The following is a 19,821-nucleotide window of genomic DNA, read 5'->3' on the forward strand; positions in this document are numbered from 1 at the left end:
CTGAGCACTTGTGTTTAAAACCTCCCTCTCCAAGACCCATTAGAAAACAGGAGAGCAACAGACCAGGTAAAAGCCCACCTTCACAAGCACAATCGGGAAGAGCTACCGCAGGCAGAGATTGCAGCTGGACAGTGAGGTGTGGTCAGTGATGAAGAAGTGGGGGCTGGGGCAGAGCCTCAGGTACACACTGGGGAGAAGAACACAGGTGCAGCCAGCCTGCTCGGACAGCCCTGAGGGCGCAACAGATGGAGGAGGGGGTGCAGAGTGGGCTGGAATCAGAGGCACTGCAACAGATGGAGGGGGTGCAGAGTGCGCTGGAATCAGAGGCGCTGCAACAGATGGAGGGGGGTGCAGAGTGGGCTGGAATCAGGGGCACTGCAACAGATGGAGGGGGGTGCAGAGTGGGCTGGAATCAGAGGCGCTAATGGAAGATCGACAAAAGAGCTCTCCCACCTCCTGCCCTTACTGCCAGCAAAACAGGCAAATCAGAGGGAACAGGCAAGAAGACTTTAAATAGCACCAGGGTAACTGGTGACAATAACAACAAATCAGACCCAACCTCAAGCATAAACACCCATTCCTGGTATAATAAGAAATTAAATATGAAAGGCAAGATTTTAAACATTTAGGAAAACAAAATGGAAAAAAGTATGTTTAGAAACTCAGTCTCGTGAAGGATTCTTTCCTCTTAAACATGATCTAAACAGGTAGACTGTAGGAAAAGGCATTGAGTTTTGGTGTCTTCAGCATACAAACAGTATTTAAAGTCACAGGGATAGGTGAGGTTGCTTGTGGGGACAGCAGAGTGAGAAGAGAGCTCAAGGTAAAAATCTGAGGAGCTCTTATTACAGAGAGGTTGGGAGGACAGAAGTTCTTGGATATGAGAAGACACATAATACAAGAAAAAAGTACGAGACAACTACCAGCATGGCAGGAAACAAAGGAAATAATGAATTGAAGTTAGGTTCTGGAACACAACAGGCTGCAGCAAGAGTGGATTCTACTCAACTGATAAGTAAGAAGTTAAAAGAAATTAGCAGTAGTAACAGTAGAAAATTTCTTCATTCAATTTTTTAAAATGGCAGAAACTCCAGAGCAAAGCCAACACAATGAGTAAGACATGGTTCAAATATAAAGTCAACTAAAACGCAGTGTGAGTTTGGGTAGCTTGTGGGGCTACCTGAAGTCGGTGCTAGGACTGATCTGCAGGACGCGGGAAGCACACTGGGAGGCTAATCAGAACACAATGCTTACCTACGAAGTAACAAAAGGCCACATCACAGACACTAGTACTAGCTGCCAAGTTCAGACACTAACAAATGACAGAGGTCAAAGGTTATAGAACAAGTAGATGATGCTAATTTTGAAATGTGAAAGTATAGCTCGTAGAATATAATAAAAACTGGAATCCTGAAGACAGAAAGTAGAGACTCCAAAACTCCATCCCCCCACAAAAGCAACGAATATGCTACAAAACAGAATCCACATTTTCAGAACTTTGCAATCCAGTAACAAACTACAACCAGGGAACACTCAATGGATGAAAAAGAAGAAGGCCGTTCTGCAGGATTTCACACGGCCCTGGCGCCATTCTCGCCACTCTGCCAGTGGTGAGATCTGTAGGATGCCTGCTGCAGGCTGCTGCTAACGGAGCTTGTGTGTCCCGACATGTCTGCAGGCCCCTGAAGGATCGGGCCACGGGCTTGCCTTTGTCTTGCTCGCCTTGAGCTGCCCAGGGACACAGTGGCTTTGCTGAAAGGACTTCAAGGGAAAATGCACTGACTGCTGCCACATGGGGCAAGGGGCAGACATATGCTGGGAAAGAAGAGTCTGAGGAAGGCGAGAGAGCAGACAAGGACTTTAAGAAGTTCCCAAGTAGTCCAGGAAAACGGGAAGGCCACACGCAGTCCAGAGTTGCACATGTGATCAGCAGAGACCTGAGACTGTGAGCCACGCCCTGTGCCCACCTCAGGGCTTCCCTGGCGTGAAGTAAAGGCCGGGGAAGCAGCGTGCAGGGCCCAGCCCAGACGCACTCTGCCAAGACTAGGGGCAGTGCACCAGCGCCTTGTCCCAGGCCTGTAAGGAGATATGTCACATCAGTAGGTTACCACCAAGCTATTAGAACAGAGACTTTGGTGCCTACACATGACAAAGAATGTGGCTTTCATAAAAATAGAAAAGTCATTAAGCAGACAAGCCAAAGTGACTAAAAGAATCAGAAAAAACAACCTCTGGTGAGGAGGAAAGATTTCCAAAGTGCCACATTATAATACTGAAAAACACCCAGTTTGAACAACAACAAAACAATATGGCCCATGCAAAGAAACAAGCAAGTGTGGCCTACTCCCACGAATGAAGAAAAAAACGGCTACTGTCCATGAGGAAGCCCAGACATTGACGTTAGCATACAAAGGCTTAAAGTCGTTTGTTTGAAATATGCTTAAATAACTCACGAAATGCAGAATGCTGATAAAAGGGAGCCAGGCGGGGCCGGTGCTGTGCTGTAGTGGGTAAAGCCACCGCCTACAGTGCCGGCATCCCATATGGGCGCTGGTTCAAGTCCTGGCTGCTCCACTTCCGATCCAGCTCTCTACTATGGCCTGGGAAACCAGTGGAAGATGGCCAAGTCCTTGGGCTCCTGCACCCACATGGAGACTCAGAAGAAGCTCCTGGCTCCTAGATTTGGATCAGCACAGCTCTGGCCATTGTGGCCAACTGGGGAGTGAACCAACGGTTGGAAGACCTGTCTCTCTCTCTCTCTCTCTGCCTCTCCTTCTCTCTCTGTGTAACTCTGACTTTCAAATAAATCAATAAATCTAAAAAAAAAAAAAAAAAAAAAAAAAAAAGAAGCAGGCAGAAATCCCGAAGCTTAAAAGCACAATGGACTGAAATGGGAAGGTGTCTAGAGGAGTGCGACAGAACGTGTGAGTGCCAGTGAGCCTAAAGCCTGAGGAGCAGGCAGGGGAAAAAGGATGAACGTAAGAGAACAGAATCCGAGAAACTGTGCGACAACCATAAGCACAGTGGGAGCTGCAGGAGGGCAGGCATGAATGAGAGAAGAAGAAAGAATACCTGCGGACATAATGGCCAGAAACGCCCCAAATTTGCTGAAAGACAAAGCAGTACATCCAAGTAACTCGCCAACCTTGACGGGGACGAACTCAGAGAGATAACATCGGGACACATTATAATCAAACTGCTGAAAGACAGAGAAAATCTTGAAAACAGTGAGAGATAAGAGACTCATCACATACAAGGGGTTCTTGGTAAGAGTAACAAACAGTTTTTAATAAAGGCCAAAAAGAATTAGTGGGATGAGGTATTTAAAATACTGAGAGAAAAAAAAAAAAGCCTGTCAACCTAGAATTCTGTATCTGGCTAAACCATACTTCAAGAATGAGGTAGAAATCAAGATATTTCCTGACAAACAAAACTGGAGGGAGCTTACTGCTGGAATACCTACCCTATAAGAAACACTAGGAAGAGTGCTTCAGGCTAAAGTTACAACATCAGACAGTATCTTGAAGCCTCATGAAAAATAAAGCCCATCAGGAGAGGTAATTACTTTTCGGTAGAAACTGTGGCTCCCTCCCGAATGGACACACCTTCTGCAGGATCTCACACAGCCCTCCACCTCCCCCAGCTCACCTTCTGGCTTTGGGGAACTTCCAACACACACACGAAACTCGTGCCAGTGACTGTACTGCACACCACTTCTCACACACAGACACGCCCTCTTCCTCTCAGAACGGCGCTCTAATTCTGAGTTACTTGGCAGGATCACAGACCGGCTGTGGGTCACCTCACAAGACAATCCTTGTGCAGTCACGGAGCTGCTAGCACAAGCAAACCCTCAACAGGGAGCAGCCCTGCGAGGCCAGCACAGGAGGCGGGGAGAGGCCAGCTGCCGTGCCTACAACCACGATGTCGCTCAGCTCCCTCTTCTCCCACGGCACAAAATGGCATCAGGGCTGCTGTCAGCGTCACTGCTCAGATATGCTCTACCTCTAAGGTCTGCAACCCCAGAAACTGGCCGTGACCGGAAGTTTCCTCTTCCAGCTCATCATTAACCCTTCTACTTCATATACGCCTGCTCTTCACTAGCCTCCTGGGCCCAGGTGGGTGACAACCTTCTGGTTTTTAATTCCAGCAACACCCACCATTTCCATCTTTGTAATTCTCATCACCCTAAAAAGTTTTTATTTCTTGATGATTCCCTATCTTAGCAGACATTTAGTTTCTCCAATGCTTTACTTAGCTTCCCTATGCTCCATGCTCCTAGAATAAACTCATTCAACAATGCAATCTCTGGCTGCTATAATTCCACACTCTAGCCTCACTCATTTCTGAGAGTTTCCTTCAAGCTTCCAACATTTCCCCAGTTAGCTCCCTCTGGACATCAAACAAACTTGAGAAACACACAGACATACCATATTTCTTAAAGTGATGCTATTACTGTAACAATGTCAATCATTCTGAAACTAATAAAACTTACATATTATTATTATTATTTTTTAATGGGAGGGTCCTGGGTGAAGGCAAAGGCAGAATTCTTTGCATCCTGAAATGTAAGAATTTTGAAGTAGAAAGAGAAGAATTTGACCATGTTCTTCTAAGTAAATTCTTTAAAAAAAAAAAAAAAAGGATTTATTTACTTCTCAGCAGAGTTACAGACAGAGAGGGAAAAACAGAGAGAGAGGTTTTCTATCTGCTGGTTCACTCCACAAATGGCCGCAATGGCTGAAGCTGGGTTGATCCGAAGCCAGGAGCCAGGAGCTTCTTCTGGGTCTCCCACATGCGTTCAGGTGCCCAAGCCCTTGGGCCATCTTCCACTGGTTTCCCATGCTATCAGACCTGGACCACAAGTGGGGCAGCCAGGACATGAACTGGTGCCCATATGGGATGCCAGTGCTGCAGGCAGGTGCTTAACCTACTATGCCACAGCATAATCTTTTCTATTTAGAGCAAGTGATCTGGAAGTTTCTATGGAAGAACCATGTGTGAGAGTTGAAACTTGAAAAGAACAGCCACAGCGTATCTCCCCATCAGTTATTAAAACTTACTTATACACTACTACAATAAAATACTCCACTGTCATTAAAATAGGTAATCAGATTAGTCTAGGTAGTCTGGAAATACGTCCACATATTTTTGGGAACATAATGTAAAAATAGTATTCTATCTGGAAAAAAAGCAATAGTTTAAGAAAGGCTACTAGCAAATTTACTAGCCAATGACATAAAATCAAGTTATTCCCTTCCCTAACATCTTTTAATTTTTTAAGATTTTATTTATTATTTGAAAGGCAGAATTACAGGGGAGGGGGGAGACACACACACACGCACACACACACACACACACAGAGTGTATGTTTCCACCCACTGGTTCACTCCCAAATGGCTGCAATGGCCAGGGATGGGCCAGGCCAAAGCCAGGAGCTTAGAACTCGACTGAGGTCTCCAATATGGGTGGCAGGGGCATCTTCCACTGCTTCCCCGGGCACATTAGGAAGGAGCTGGATCAGAGATGGAAAAGCCAGGATTTGAACTGGTGCTCATATGGGATGCCACATCTCAGCCAGCGGCTTAACCTGCTATACCACAATCCCAGCCTCATAACTTACTTTTAGAAATAAAATGAATGTACTAAAAGGACTGACTTTTTTAAAAAAAAAAGATTTTTTTATTTGAAAGTCAGAGTTACATAGAGAGAGAAGGAGAGTCAGAGAGAGAGAGAGAGAGAGAGAGAGAGAGAGGTCTTCCATCTGCTGGTTCACTTCCCAGTTGGCTACAATGGTTGGAGCTGAGCTGATCTGAAAGCCAGGAGCAAGGAGTGGAGCAGGGGCCCAAGGACTTGGGACACTTTCCCAGGCCATAGCAGAGAGCTGGATTGGAAGTGGAGCAACCAGGACTCTGACCGGCACCCATATGAGATGCTGGCACCATAGGCAGCAGCTTTACCTGCTACACCACAGCACTGGCCCCAGAACTGACTTTTAAAATATTTAAAACACAATTACAAATTCAGATAAAATTTTGCAAAATTACTTGAATAAAGTCAGAACTGGAAAACCTTAAGGAAGATAGGAAAAAAAAAACATTGTTGCAAAAAGAGAAATCAGAAAAAGAACTGTTGTATATCATAAATTGAAAGTCCAATGCTATAAAGTTTTAACAATATATAAAGTGTCTCAGGTCTAATTCTGTAAAATTCTATTTTTATATTTTAATGATATTAAATACAGTTTTAGAGTCATAGGAGAATGGTATATTTGTTCTATAAGTTATCAGAGTTTCTGTTCGTTGCCTTATTTTTCTAGCTGAACAAGCTGAGAAACTACATGTGGTTGTACAAGTCAACTAAAGGAAATGCATTGATTGATACCTCAGTTCTATAACTTAAATTTAAAAAATGATTCTCTAAATACATGTCAGATTCTAACTCTAGAAAACTACTAAAATATTACTCTAATGTCTCTAACATTATTTCCTTTGCTAAATTCTTTGTATATGAAAGGATTAAGGAATTCTTGAAAATAAATCTTGAAATTAAAGTTATATTTAGGGAGGCTGGCACTGTGGTGTAGTGGATAAAGCCACCGCCTGGAGTACTAGCCTCCCATAGCCGCTGGTTCAAGTCCCGGCTGCTCCACTTCCCATCCAGCTCTCTGCTAATGCACCTGGGGAAACTGTAGAAGATGGCCAAGTGCTTTGGCCCCTGCACCTGCATGGGAGATCCAGAAGAAGCTCCTGGCTTCTTCTGGCTTTGGATGGGCCCAGCTACAGATGATGTGGTCATTTGGGGACTGAACCGGCAGATGGAAGACCTGTCTCTTTCTGTCTCTCTCTCTCTCTCTCTCTCTCTTTCCCTCAGTCTCTGTCTCGCTGTAACTCTTTAAATAAATAAATAAATCTGTAAAGTTATATTTAGCTTAACATGTGCTTTGGTTTTAGTTAAGGTAATAAGATAAATGTGCTTTAACAAGTTAAACAAAACTGGAATGTATTCTGTCTTTGACTTTAGGCTATATGTTAAATTTCCCATACATTAAAGGGGTATACATTAAAAAAAGACAGCCACACTTGGGTCCTTCACCCTGACTTGGTTTCAGTATGCTCTCTTGTTCATCAATGGGAGGATATCCCAGGAAACGGAAACATCTAAGCATTCATCAATGAAGAATGGAGGAAGAGAACGTGGTACATATTCACACCAGAGAACTACTGAGCCCTAAAAAGGAGGCCGTCCTATCACTTGTGACAACATAGGTGGAACTGGCCAGCCAAAGTTCAGAAAGACAACGCTGCATGACCTCAATCACACGTGGAAGCTAGAAATGTGGACCTCACAGAAGTGGTTCCCAGAGGCTGGGGACTGGAGTGGGAGGAAGGGATGGGAGACACCGGCCAGCAGGAAATAGAGTAAGCATGAAGAAATAAAGGGCTGGCATGTGGTGAGCTGGTTTCGACACTGCATGCGACACTGGCACCAGCTCCTCCACGTCTGAGCCAGCTACCTGCTGATGCGCCTGGTGTGATGGCAGCAGAAAATGAACAAGACAGTTGGGCCCTGCCACCCGCCTGGGAGACCTGGATGGAGTTCCAGGCTCCTGCTTCAGCCTGGCCTTGCCATTTGAAGAGTGAGCCAGCAAATGGAAGATCTTGCTCTCTCTCTCTCTCTGCCTGCCTCTCTCTCTCTCTCTCCCCTTCTCCCCCTCTCCCTCTCCCTCTTTCTCTCTCATTTCCCCTTATCTCTCTGTAACTCTGTCTTTCAAAGAGAGAAAGAAAGAAATCTTAAGAAAAGAGAGAAGTAAGTTCTGGAATTGGATTGCGCAGTAGGGTGACTATAGATACCAACATGTCGTTCATTGGCAGAAGGGTAGGAAAGCGGATTTGAACATCTTCAGCACAAAGACCTGGAAGCCGTTCGAGGAGATGGATGTGCTCACGCTGACTTGAACGCCACACAATACACACATGTATCGGAACACCACATACTACCCCCATAAATGCGTACGAGACTCATGTGTTTATTAAAGCTTTTACAGTGTCCTGGACAAAAACATCAAACAATATAACAATTCCCCCCCTGGGCGGCACCCTCCACGGTTGCGGCATCTTTGGCGGATGCGGCGGCGTACCCTGATTCCTCCGGCAGCGTGGAGACGGTGCTCCCGTCCATCTGACAGGGGTCCTGGGAAGAGGGGTCACAATCTCTCCTCTCTGGATTTGTAGCAATATTGGCTCCTCGCTGCTGCAAGTCCCACTTCCGTGCTACGTTGTTAATTGTTAACCTTTTCTTCTCCTACAAGAAAGTTAATTGTGACCAGAATCATGTGTCATTTTTGTATCAGAACAGAGCATCTAAGAAGCATGTTGTTAGTGCTTTCTTACAATACTTTAAAAGGAAGCCTACTCCTTACAAGTAACTAGCTACATAGTGCACAATCTAAAACAAATCAAGAGAGGCCTGTGCATCCAAACTTCTCATTGACAGCCAATCATTCTGCTGGGAAAAAAATGAAATGCACACAACAGTTATTCTATAAGAACTTAATAAAAACCAACAGATAACCCACTGGAGATTGAAAATTCACTCTCTGAAATTTTAATTTTACGTAAATTGATATGCCTCTGTGTTAAACATAGCAAGAAAAAACAAATAACATTTTAATTTCCTACCCAATACTCAGGACTAATATGGCAGAGTGAGCTCGGGCGGTCAGAGAAGAGGGCTTGATAGTTTTCCAAGGCCACAGCAGAAGCTGTAATGTCTGCACATTAAAAAATACTACCTAGACTACTAAGAGAGCTGTACTAGGCTGACATGTTGCCACACAAGTAGAACCATTCTGCAGGAAGAGAAAATAAATCAATGCACTCCACGCACTCTGACTTCGTGCATTTGGAGTAGGGCTCCAGGACGTGGATGCTGACAGGTGCTGTGAACACGACTGGTGCCCAGACCTCACTCTGAGAAGCGCTGGCCGAGTCACGGAGCTGAGTTCTCCCACAGGACTCTGCTGAGGATCTGGACTACTGAATGAAACTGTGCGAGGCTACAACATGTCCACTCATTTTACAACCCCTATTCTGATAAAGTCCCCATGATCAAAAGTTAACAGATATCAATGAGGTTAGAATAGGCAGTTTCTTTTTTTAAAAAAAAATTATTTATTTATTTATTTATTTATTTTTTGACAGGCAGAGTTAGACAGTGAGAGAGACAGAGACAGAGAGAAAGGTCTTCCTTTTTCTGTTGGTTTACCCCCCAAGTGGCTGCTACCGCCGGCAGGTTGCGGCCGCTGCGCTGCACCGATCTGAAGCCAGGAGCCAGGTGTTTCCTCCTGGTCTCCCATGGGGTGCAGGGCCCAAGCACCTGGGCCATCCTCCACTGCACTCCCTGGCCACAGCAGAGAGCTGGACTGGAAGAGGGGCAACCGGGACAGAATCCGGCGCCCCAACCGGGACTAGAACCCGGAGTGCCGGCGCCGCAGGCGGAGGATTAGCCTAGTGAGCCGCAGCGCCGGCCAATAGGCAGCTTCTGATCCCTCATTACAGACCTGAGAATTCTGCAGGGAAAAGCATCTGAGTGTGAGACCAGCCTCTCACCTCCGGCTCTGGAGCCCCTGTCCATCCCCTTGGTGCATGTACACACAGAGGGCAACTACGTTATCACAACTCTTTGCCAATATTCGGTTTTCTAAGATTTTAGCATGCATGCTTAGCATTGGATAGGAATGAAAAATGATGTGGCTTGCTTAATTCTAAACTTTTAAAAGTTCTGTTTCTGTATTTAAGAATGTTGGGGGGCTGGTTGTGGCGCAGCAGGTTAAGCCACTGCTTGTGATGCTGGCATCCCATATAGGAGTGCCAGCTCAAGTGCTGGCTACTTGTTTCTGATCCAGTTTCCTTCTAATGCACCTAGGAAGGCAGTGGGAGATGGCCTAAGCACCTGGACCCCTGCCACCCCTGTGGGAGACCCAGATGGAGCTCCTGGCTCCTGGCTTCAGCCTGGTTCAGCTGGCCGTTACAGCTGTTTGGGGAGTGAATCAGCAGACAGAAGATCTCTCTCTCTCTCTCTGCTTTTCAAATAAATTTTTTTGGAAAAAAAAAAAAAAGGAATGTTTTTGGCCCAGGTCTTTTTCTGTTGTTTGGTATTTTAGATATGTTTGTATGGCTACCCTTAAAATCGTCTATTTCTGAGACTTTAAAGATGTTTTACGTGTCCTCCTTAACTAAAGTGGAATTAACTGTTCCATGGTAAAACATTTTTCTCTTATCTATAATAAAAAGGCACCTTAGGAGTTCTGTTTCAGCTATGTGCTGGTAACTGTGCCAACCCAATTCTTAATGTAAGCAGTGATTCTGTTTCTACTGAGAACCAAGCTGATCTGAAAGGCTGGGCAGTGAGTTAACTCAGGACGGCTGTCAGATTGGCCCTGTGTATTCAGCTTTCTGGTGAGCAGAAGAAAGTATAGAAAGTTTTTTTAACAAAACAGATATTCTTAGAAAAAAGGCACAGGGGCTGGTGCTGTGGTGTAGCGGGTGAAGCCTCCACTTGCAGCACCAGCATCCTGTATGGGTGCCAGTTCAAGTCCCAGTTGCTCCACTTCTGATCCAACTCCCTAATGTGCCTGGGAAAGCAGCAGAAGATGGCCAAGTGCTTGGGCCCCTGCACCTCAGTGGGAGACTGAGAAGAAGCTCCTGGCTCCTGGTTTCAGATAGGCCCAGCCCTGGCCATTGTGGCCATTTTGGAAAGAACCAGTGGATGGAAGATTTCTCTCTCTCTAACTCTGCCTTTCAAATAAATAATCTTTTTTTTTTTTAAAGAAAAAAGCCATAAACTATCTTTATACCACTGAGTAAGTTAACCAATTTATAATTTTTATAAGTGCCAATACAGTGTTTTAAATCCATGCCACAGTCAAGCTTCTTTCGCATGGGCTACTCAATCAGCTCGACACCAGGGCACACAGGAGGATGGGCAGTTTCCCTGGGTCCAGGAAAAAGGAAGAGATACTTTCAGACGGGAGCGCAGCCAGGGGCAAGTGGGGATCACTGGCTGGGCAGCTGACACAGAGGGCTGAGCATCTACAGAGCAAGGAAAAGCAGCAAAGGCTACAGGATGCCGGATTCTGCAAGGCAAGAGGGAGGTACTCAAAGAAAAGTTTGTTTTCAAAGCCCGCAGAGGCATTTAGTGTTTTAGCTATAATTACACTGCTAAGAACTAGATGGCAGTAAGTTGCTAAGTTTTGTGTTAAGTGACAAATATTGTAGAAGATGTCAAATTTCAAGTTGCGCCATCTGAGTTTGTTCACAGTGCAGGGAAGGCCACTCCAGCACACAGCACAAGTGTAGATCCCTCACTCACAGGCATAAGGAAACCAGAAAGGCCGCAGAGCAGGGGCTGCACACAGTATGTGCCCTCTTCCAGCCACCACCGCTGTCACATCCCCTCACTCACAGGCACAAGGAAACCAGAAAGGCGCCACAGCAGGGGCTGCATGCACGGTGTGCTCTTCCCAGCTCTGCACTGGTCCACCCCTTTCCAGAGGCCACCACTGGCGAGTGCTGAGGCCTGCTGCAGCATGGCTCCAACTGTCCTCATAACTGGCGACTTCAAAAGAGGCACTGCCTATTTGTAACATGTTCATATTTTCCAGGGGGTTGGCATGTAGTGCTGCGGGTAAAGGTGCCACCTATGACATCAGCATCCTATATGTATATTGGTTTGTGTCCTGACTGCTCTACTTCCCATCCAGCTCCCTGCTAATGGCCTGGGAAAAGCATCAGAGGACAACTCAACTGTTTGGACGCTTTTACCCATGTGGGAGACGTGGACAAAGTTCCTGGCTGCTGGCTGCTGGCTTCAGCCTGGATCAGCCCTGACCATTGCAGCTACCTGGGGGAGTGAACCAGTGGATGGACGATCTCTCTCTTTATCGCTCCCTTTCTCTCTGTAATCTGACTTTAAATAAATAAATAAACAGACCTTAAAAACAAAAACTTCCTAAGCATTAAAAAAAGTTTGCTAAAAATTTAATGGCATATTTCTAAAATGTTGATGCTAAGAAGCAACTGAATTGGGTATACAACGAAAGACTTTCAGGTTTTAAAGGGTCTAACAGTAATCAGGGATTTGTCTATTCCTCCTTCCTGTGATTGGGGCTTTCATGTAAGAGTGTTCTGCAGGTCTGTGAACTTCTCAACATTTGTGGATGTATTTTATTCATCCATTAATTCATTTACCTGTGCATCTGACAACAGCAACTACCTGCTAGGGAACACTGCTTTTCCTAGAGGAGCCATTTAGAGAGGTTTGCCAATAGCATCCGCTGGCAATGGTAGCTATTGTTCCTACAAATTTTAAAAACACTACCCACAGCTATAGATCCTGTAATCCAAGGTGTTTTGGGCCAATCCTTAGGGATATGCCAGTATAGGAAATATTAAAATCCTGTTGGCTGAAACAGTAAAAGAACAAAAGGGGATACAACAGGCCAGGGCTTAGGCAGAACTCATTAATGGAAGGAGGGGTAACCTACAAGCTGGGGAGGTTAGGACAATGGCAGGCAAGGAAATTGTAGCTTGTGACCAACATGTAGTGCTAATGACTTTCACAGTCACAGCCCTGACCTGAGAGGGCTTGGGAAGACGCCCTGCCTCCCTTCCTTCCAGTTCCCATTAAACAGCACACAGATTTCAGTGCATGATTTGATCAGTTCTGATAAATGCACACAAGTGCGCCTGTCTGGCGTCCCCTCGCCCTTGAAAGATCCCAGGACCTGCCTATCACCCTAGAAAGTTCACTGGCTTCCTTGGACTAGTACATACAACTCTTATTCCTGAGACATTTCTTGAATTGTGATTGTTATTTTAATTTTGAAAAGAGAAGCACCTATATTAGATAGGACAAGAATGAGTGATGGTAATCAGATGATACCCTTATCGGGGAATCCAGGTGGATACACAACACAAGCTGTGAACTTTCAGTCATCTTTCTTGTAGTCTGTGCTATTAATATAAAATATTCTCAAGGAAACACTGTATTTAAGGAGAGTAATATATGCTAAATCATTTAAAGCTAGTTTAAAACAAATTCTCATTCCTAAATTCCTCAGAATCTTTACCACTTCTATTTCAGAGAAGCTAATACAGAAATTTCTGAAATTTAAAAAGTTAACATTTTTTTTTTAAAAGGAACATGTTAGAGAGCTCATTAAATATATAAAGATAAGTCTAGTACAGTGCTTTGCAAAACCAAGTGCACACACATGGGACACACAGGATGATGTACTTGTATGGAAAATGTCAGAACTTCTAGTATATTAATGTCTTCCTTTAAAATGTCTAGCTTTTCCATTTATTTTATAATGTACAGTATTATTTCCTGAGTATAGATTTATTCATATGCATAGTAACTCCTAAACATTTTAGAAGTGCTTGCTTACAAAAAAAGTCTACTTTCGGGAATGGGAGACGGACAGGTCCCGGAACCACTTTACAGCTGGCTGGCTGCAGTTGCAGATGTCAGAGAAGTTACCTTGAGCAAAGATTGCTTGTGACTCTCCCGCTTCTTCTCTTCCTCTTTTTTGGCTACGACAGAAGCCATACGCCTTTCTTCTTCCTAAAACATTGTTTCAAAAGTATTATGAGTGTTCAAGCATGTTCTAGTCCTAAATACCTTTTTCTGGCAGTTTGGTTTTGTCTTGGAAGGCACACTACCCAACCAAGGAGGTTACTATGTTTCTCTTTATTCTCTGCCCGCAGTTGTATAGAATCAAAACGTTAGTGAGCTTCTTACTACCAGTTCTGGTGTGACATCACCTAATGCAAGAAGGAAAATCCAAAGACAAAAAGGGTGAGTGGGAATCTGCAGCTTTTTCTTAAGCTTACCTCAATAAGGCTGGAAGAAGACAAAAACTGAAATAGCACTGTTGTACATTCTAGAAAAAAATTTTAAACTCAGCCATGATACCAATGTTCTAGCTTAACCCTTACAATTTCTGTGTATTGTATCACATCCACTTTTCACCTATGCAAACTTCTAAAAATTGCAATCTGTATATACAATCTAGACCACATTCTACCTTGAAAAATATAAAATTCTAATACAGAAAACTGTAACTATGTAACTTTTCATTTTCATTGACAAATGATCTGTAGATACTGAAAATGATGTCACAATTTGAGAAAACAATTTCTCCATAAAAGACAAGCTTCAAAATATCTTTAGAGACAGAAACTATAGAAAGTAAACAATCAGGACTAAAGTTGCAAAACCCTTTCAGAGATGAAAAATGACAAGAACCTAAATTACAAATGCAGCAGAGAGGACTCCGCCCCAGAGGGCAGACAGTGAAGTCACTGACCGGGAAGGAAGCAGGAGACACCTGCCCCGTGCTTCCACAGCACTCTGCACTTCTCCATCGCAGCCCCGCCTGGTCTCACAGCAGGCAGTACTGCCTGTCCCTCCCTCCTCCCGCCCTGTCACGCAGGAAGCTCCATGAGTTTGCGGACCATGTCTGCCCCAGGCAACAGCATAACTCAGTAAAAACACAAGCAAGGACCAAACTAATGAATATATGCTCAATAATTTCCTAAAACGGGAACCACTAAGTCAAATGGCAGACATATAGGTCTTCAAAAAGTTTATGGAAATATGCATTATCTTTTCATTTTTCTTTTTTTAAATTTATTTTTATTTTTATTTATTTGACAGGTAGAGTTATAGACAGTGAGAGAGAGAAAGAGATAGAGAGAAAGGTCTTCCTTCCATTGGTTCACTCCCCAAATGGCCACCATGGCCAGTGCTGCGCCGATCCAAAGCCAGAAGCCAGGTGCTTCTCCTGGTCTCCCATGTGGGTGCAGGGCCCAAGCACCTGGGCCATCCTCCACTGCACTCCTAGGCCACAGCAGAGAGCTGGACTCTAAGAGGAGCAACCAGGACTAGAACCTGGTGCCCACAGGGGATGCTGGCGCCGCAGGTGGAGGATTAACCAAGTGAGCCATGGTGCTGGCCCCCCAGCTTTTCATTTTTCCACAAACTTTTGGAGGTATCCTTGCATTTCTGGGGCTCTGGATGTGTTTAAAGGCTGTATACCACAAGTGCAGCACTAACTATACTCCAATCAGAAGCTAACATTCGATTTAAAACCTGACGGGCAGTCATCAGGGATGTTCACCAACCACTCCTGGGTCTTCCACGCTCAGGCCGCACTGTGCTATTTTATCATCAATAAATACTGATTTGGTACCTATAGGGTTTAATCTGTTTCAGACTGAACTTGGAAAGAGCCAAATGTATTGATACTCCATTGCTGACTCGCCTATAAAAGGTGAACTAGAAACAGATTAGTTATTCAAAGAGCCAGGTTCAAACAGACCTGGAAATGAAGAATCACATGTAAGAGACCTAGAAAGTGGGGATCAAGTCCAACAATTGGCCTGGAAACTGAGGTACACGCACAACAGGGGTGGAAATTATGGTTCGTGTACAACAGGAGAGGAAATTACGGAGCGTGTACAATAGAAGTGGAAACTGCAGATGGTGAACAATAGCACTGGAAACTGGATCACGTACACCATATACTTAAGAGGTGATATCATCAAATTTTCAATAAGAACTTGAATTTCTATTAAAGGCAACAGGACTTTAAAAGGAAAGCTAAACCTTGGAAAATTGGGTTTACACCAAATTCATTCACATATGGAGTGCTTTAAGGAATTTTTATATTTGACGACTATGTTTCAGTCCAAATAATTATATAGTAACCATGAATAAAATAAAACTCTGTGAAGGTAAGGTAAGCTTTAAATCCATTGTTAAGAAAGAAAAAACTGGGGTCAGGGTTGTGGCACAGCAGGTAAAGTCGTTGCCTGAGTTACTGGCATCCCATATAGGTGCTGGTTCATGACCTGGCTACTCCACTTCTGATCTGGCTCCCTGCTAATGTGCTTGGGAAAGCAGTAGAGGATGGCCCAAGTGTTTGGGCCCCTGCGCCCACAGGGGAGATCCGGATGGAGCTCCTGGCTGCTGGCTTCAGACCGACCCAGCCCTGACCATTGTGGCCATCTGGGGAGTAAATCAGCAGATGGAAAATCAATTTCTCTCTGTCTCTCTCCCTTTCTCTGTAACTCTGTCTTTCAAAAACAAAAATCAATAAGTTAAAAAAAATAAAGAAGAAGAATTAGGAAAACACTGTAAAATTTGGGCATCTTGGGGTATTTAGTCCAATTTCTGGGACAAAAGCTGTATCTTTTGTTAGTAAAAGAAAAGGATCTATCTGGGGGCAACAACAAAACAAACAAACAAACGTCGCCCTTCTTCCTCATTTCACACAGTCCATGAAGATCCACAAGAGAAATGCTGCCAAGTGAAGTGAGCAGCGCAGTGACGTAACGGCGTCTGACAGCCTAGATCTTACTTTGTTAGCACATTAAGGCTCCAACACAACGCATATTTCATATGACAAGTTTTGCTAGAAATAAGTAACGGCAGCCTTCATAGAGGCAGAAATGTGTGATGTGGGATTTCAGACTGTAAACAGCAATGTGCTTTTAACCGTATACATCCGAGCAGCTACTGTTTTCTCTGAACACACAAAATACTTGAACACTTAAAACCATAGCATTTTCCCAAGAAGACACAGCCAATACTTTCCTTTTTAACAACAATTTTTAACACAACAAAACTGTTAAGGTCAAGATGAGGAGTCATGTCACCTGACTTCTCACGGCCCAGGAATAGCGGCAGTTAATACCGGGTGTGGGACCCCGAAAGGGGCGTAAGCGGACAACTTCAGAATTCCCACTGGCTCGTCTGTCATCTCGATCACGCAAGAACACTGCAACTGACCTCAGCAGAGAAGCTGAGTCTTTGTGGGTGTGTAATGGACAGCATTTTCGGCTTCAGTTTGTGTTTCCCTGGTAACAAACAGTGGGAAAAGGCACAGACACTCACTGGCTTTCAAATGCTTCTGCCTGGAAACATGGTGTATGCTACCTGTGCTCACCCGTCAGAGGGGAAAGATATTTCCCATTCCTCTACCCCAAAAGGAAGAGAGAGCATGAGTGACTTCCTTGTGCCTGAGATGAGCTCCTCCACTTACTAAGAGCAAATGGTAAGCACGTTCATACAAAGCCAACCAAGTGAGGGTTTGAGGTGAGAACTTAAGACACGATTATGAGAAGAGTGTCTGCAGTTGCAGAATGTGGCCTTAGACTAGAAAGAGGAGGAGGGGTCGCCATGGTGCAGCACGTACGCCGCTGCTCGGGAGTCTGCATCCCACACCAGAGTGCCTGGGATTGCACCTGCTTCCACAGCAGAACCAGCTTCCTGTGCGCAGGCCATGCGCCAGTGGCACAGGCAGGCAGACAGGATTACACTGTTACATTTGTGAGCTGGAGACACGCCTTCACCCTGCCCCCTTTTGTGATCTCACGCCCCTACCTGACCTCACCTGTACGCCCACCTGCTATCAGACTGCGTACCCACTCCCCTTTGGAAGTGAATAAAAGGCCTGGAGCCCCTGGGCCCGCTACCTCTTGGCGTGGGTGGTCTTTTGGCTGCCCCTGATACGGGCTCACTGGCATGCCCATGTGCTCTCTCTCCCTTGCACCCTCTGGTCTACTCCCTGGAAAAGCCTAGTAAACTTCTAAGCTCCTTCTCCCTCTTATAAAGCCCTCACTTCCTTTGTATTTCTCTCACTGAATAAATGCTAAAACCTTCTATGTTAGCTGTTTTATTCGAGCTGGTAGTCAGAATTCCTATCTGAATAGACAGCAAAACTTTTGATATATTAATATTAAAATTATTAAGGCCAGCGCCGCGGCTCACTAGGCTAATCCTCCGCCTTGCGGCGCCGGCACACCGGGTTCTAGTCCCGGTCGGGGCGCCGGATTCTGTCCCGGTTGCCCCTCTTCCAGGCCAGCCCTCTGCTGTGGCCAGGGAGTGCAGTGGAGGATGGCCCAGGTGCTTGGGCCCTGCACCCCATGGGAGACCAGGAAAAGCACCTGGCTCCTGGCTCCTGCCATCGGATCAGCGCGGTGCGCCGGCCGCAGCGCGCCGGCCGCGGCGGCCATTGGAGGGTGAACCAACAGCAAAGGAAGACCTTTCTCTCTGTCTCTCTCTCTCACTGTCCACTCTGCCTGTCAAAAATAAATAAATAAATAAATAAATAAATAAAGCTAGGCAACTTCACAAGGAAGCAGATAATGGCTCAGGTACTTGGGTCCCTGCTACCCATGTGGGAGACCCAGATGGAGTTCCTGGCTCCTGGTTTTAGCCTGGCCAAACGCTACTGTTGCAGGCATTTGGGGAAGTCAACCAGAGATTTCTTTCTCTCTCTCTCCCTCCTTCCCTCCCTCCCTCCCTCTCCCTCTCCCCTTTACACACGGTCCTTTCAGGGGTGGGGAACACCCTGCCTGCTGCCTGTATATGGCCTACAAAATCCTTTGGTCTGGTCCTGCCAACGCAACCTAAGACAGGACTCAAAAGTCAATAAATCTGGCCGGCGCCGCGGCTCACTAGGCTAATCCTCCGCCTTGCGGCGCCGGCACACCGGGTTCTAGTCCCGGTCGGGGCACCGGATTCTGTCCCGGTTGCCCCTCTTCCAGGCCAGCTCTCTGCTGTGGCCAGGGAGTGCAGTGGAGGATGGCCCAGGTGCTTGGGCCCTGCACCCCATGGGAGACCAGGAAAAGCACCTGGCTCCTGGCTCCTGCCATCGGATCAGCGCGGTGCGCCGGCCGCAGTGCACCAGCCACGGCGGCCATTGGAGGGTGAACCAATGGCAAAGGAAGACCTTTCTCTCTGTCTCTCTCTCTCACTGTCCACTCTGCCTGTCAAAAAAAAAAAAAAGTCAATAAATCCATAGCAGGCTAATTTTTAAGTTGAAAAATTTGTATGGCTCATGAATGATGTTATAAATATCCAAAGAGCCCTAGGCTGAAAAGATTCCTCACCCCTTGGCTCCTCAAAATGTGTCCAACTCTCTCTCTTCTTGAACAGTAGTGGAAACACCTGAACACCACAGCAGTGTCTTTCCTGCGACTTCTCTGTCACCAGGCACTCAGGAAACGCTCCAGGTTGCTTCACCATCTAAAACTAGTAACAGTTTAAGTGTAAACCTGACCACTGATGGGGAAAAGAGGGGGCACTACTGTCTCTAGTTCCCGAATTCTCTATGTCTCTAAGTGAATGTTGTTTTAGGCCACATTAACTTTTAATAATCACATCTCATAATTCACTCAACTTGAACTTTTTGATTCCAATGCGAGTCGTTTTCACACAAGCTGCTAAGGCGCATCGCCTATAACCCCACACATGTGATAAGAATTGCTTTGTTTATTGTTAGGGAGTGATGTCCAAGATTTTGAATTCATTTTTTTCTTACTAAATTCTGCTTATTTCTCTAGACTAGGGATCAGCAAACTTTTTCTGGAAAGGGTAGATAGTAAATATCTTTGGCTTTGTGTGCTACCTATGATCCCTGATTCATATTCCTGTGTGTGTGTCTGTGTGTGTGTGTGCACACATGCACATCACAGTTGTTTAAAAACATTACAACCGGGGTGGGCATTTGGTCCAGTTTACGCTGCTCCTTGGGACACTCTGGAGTGTCTAGGTTCAAGTCCCAGCTCCAACTCTGATCCCAGATTCCTGCTAATATGGACCCTGGGAGGTAGGTCCCTATCACTATATGGGAAACCTGGATTCAGCTGCAGGCTCCTGACTTCAGCCTAACCCAGCCTCAGCGGTTGCAGGCATTTGGGAAGTGAACCACTAGATGGGACATTTATTTCTCTCTCTCCCCCTCTC

General features: G+C 45.4%; 1 protein-coding gene across 9 annotated transcripts in view; it reads right to left on the minus strand.

The window, feature by feature from the left end:
* Positions 1-19,821, minus strand: part of LRRC49 (leucine rich repeat containing 49) — a 177,359-nt gene that overhangs the window by 40,220 nt on the left and 117,318 nt on the right. For all 9 annotated transcript variants that reach the window (XM_051835678.2, XM_017338044.3, XM_017338043.3 and 6 more), the window contains 2 exons: positions 13,546-13,629; positions 8,141-8,304 (listed from right to left, as the gene is read on the minus strand). In XM_051835678.2, the coding sequence (XP_051691638.2) occupies positions 8,141-8,304; positions 13,546-13,629 (248 nt within the window). The remainder of the gene's footprint in view (positions 1-8,140; positions 8,305-13,545; positions 13,630-19,821) is intronic.

The sequence above is a fragment of the Oryctolagus cuniculus genome, chromosome 12, assembly GCF_964237555.1.
Source record: "Oryctolagus cuniculus chromosome 12, mOryCun1.1, whole genome shotgun sequence".
Taxonomy (NCBI): domain Eukaryota; kingdom Metazoa; phylum Chordata; class Mammalia; order Lagomorpha; family Leporidae; genus Oryctolagus; species Oryctolagus cuniculus.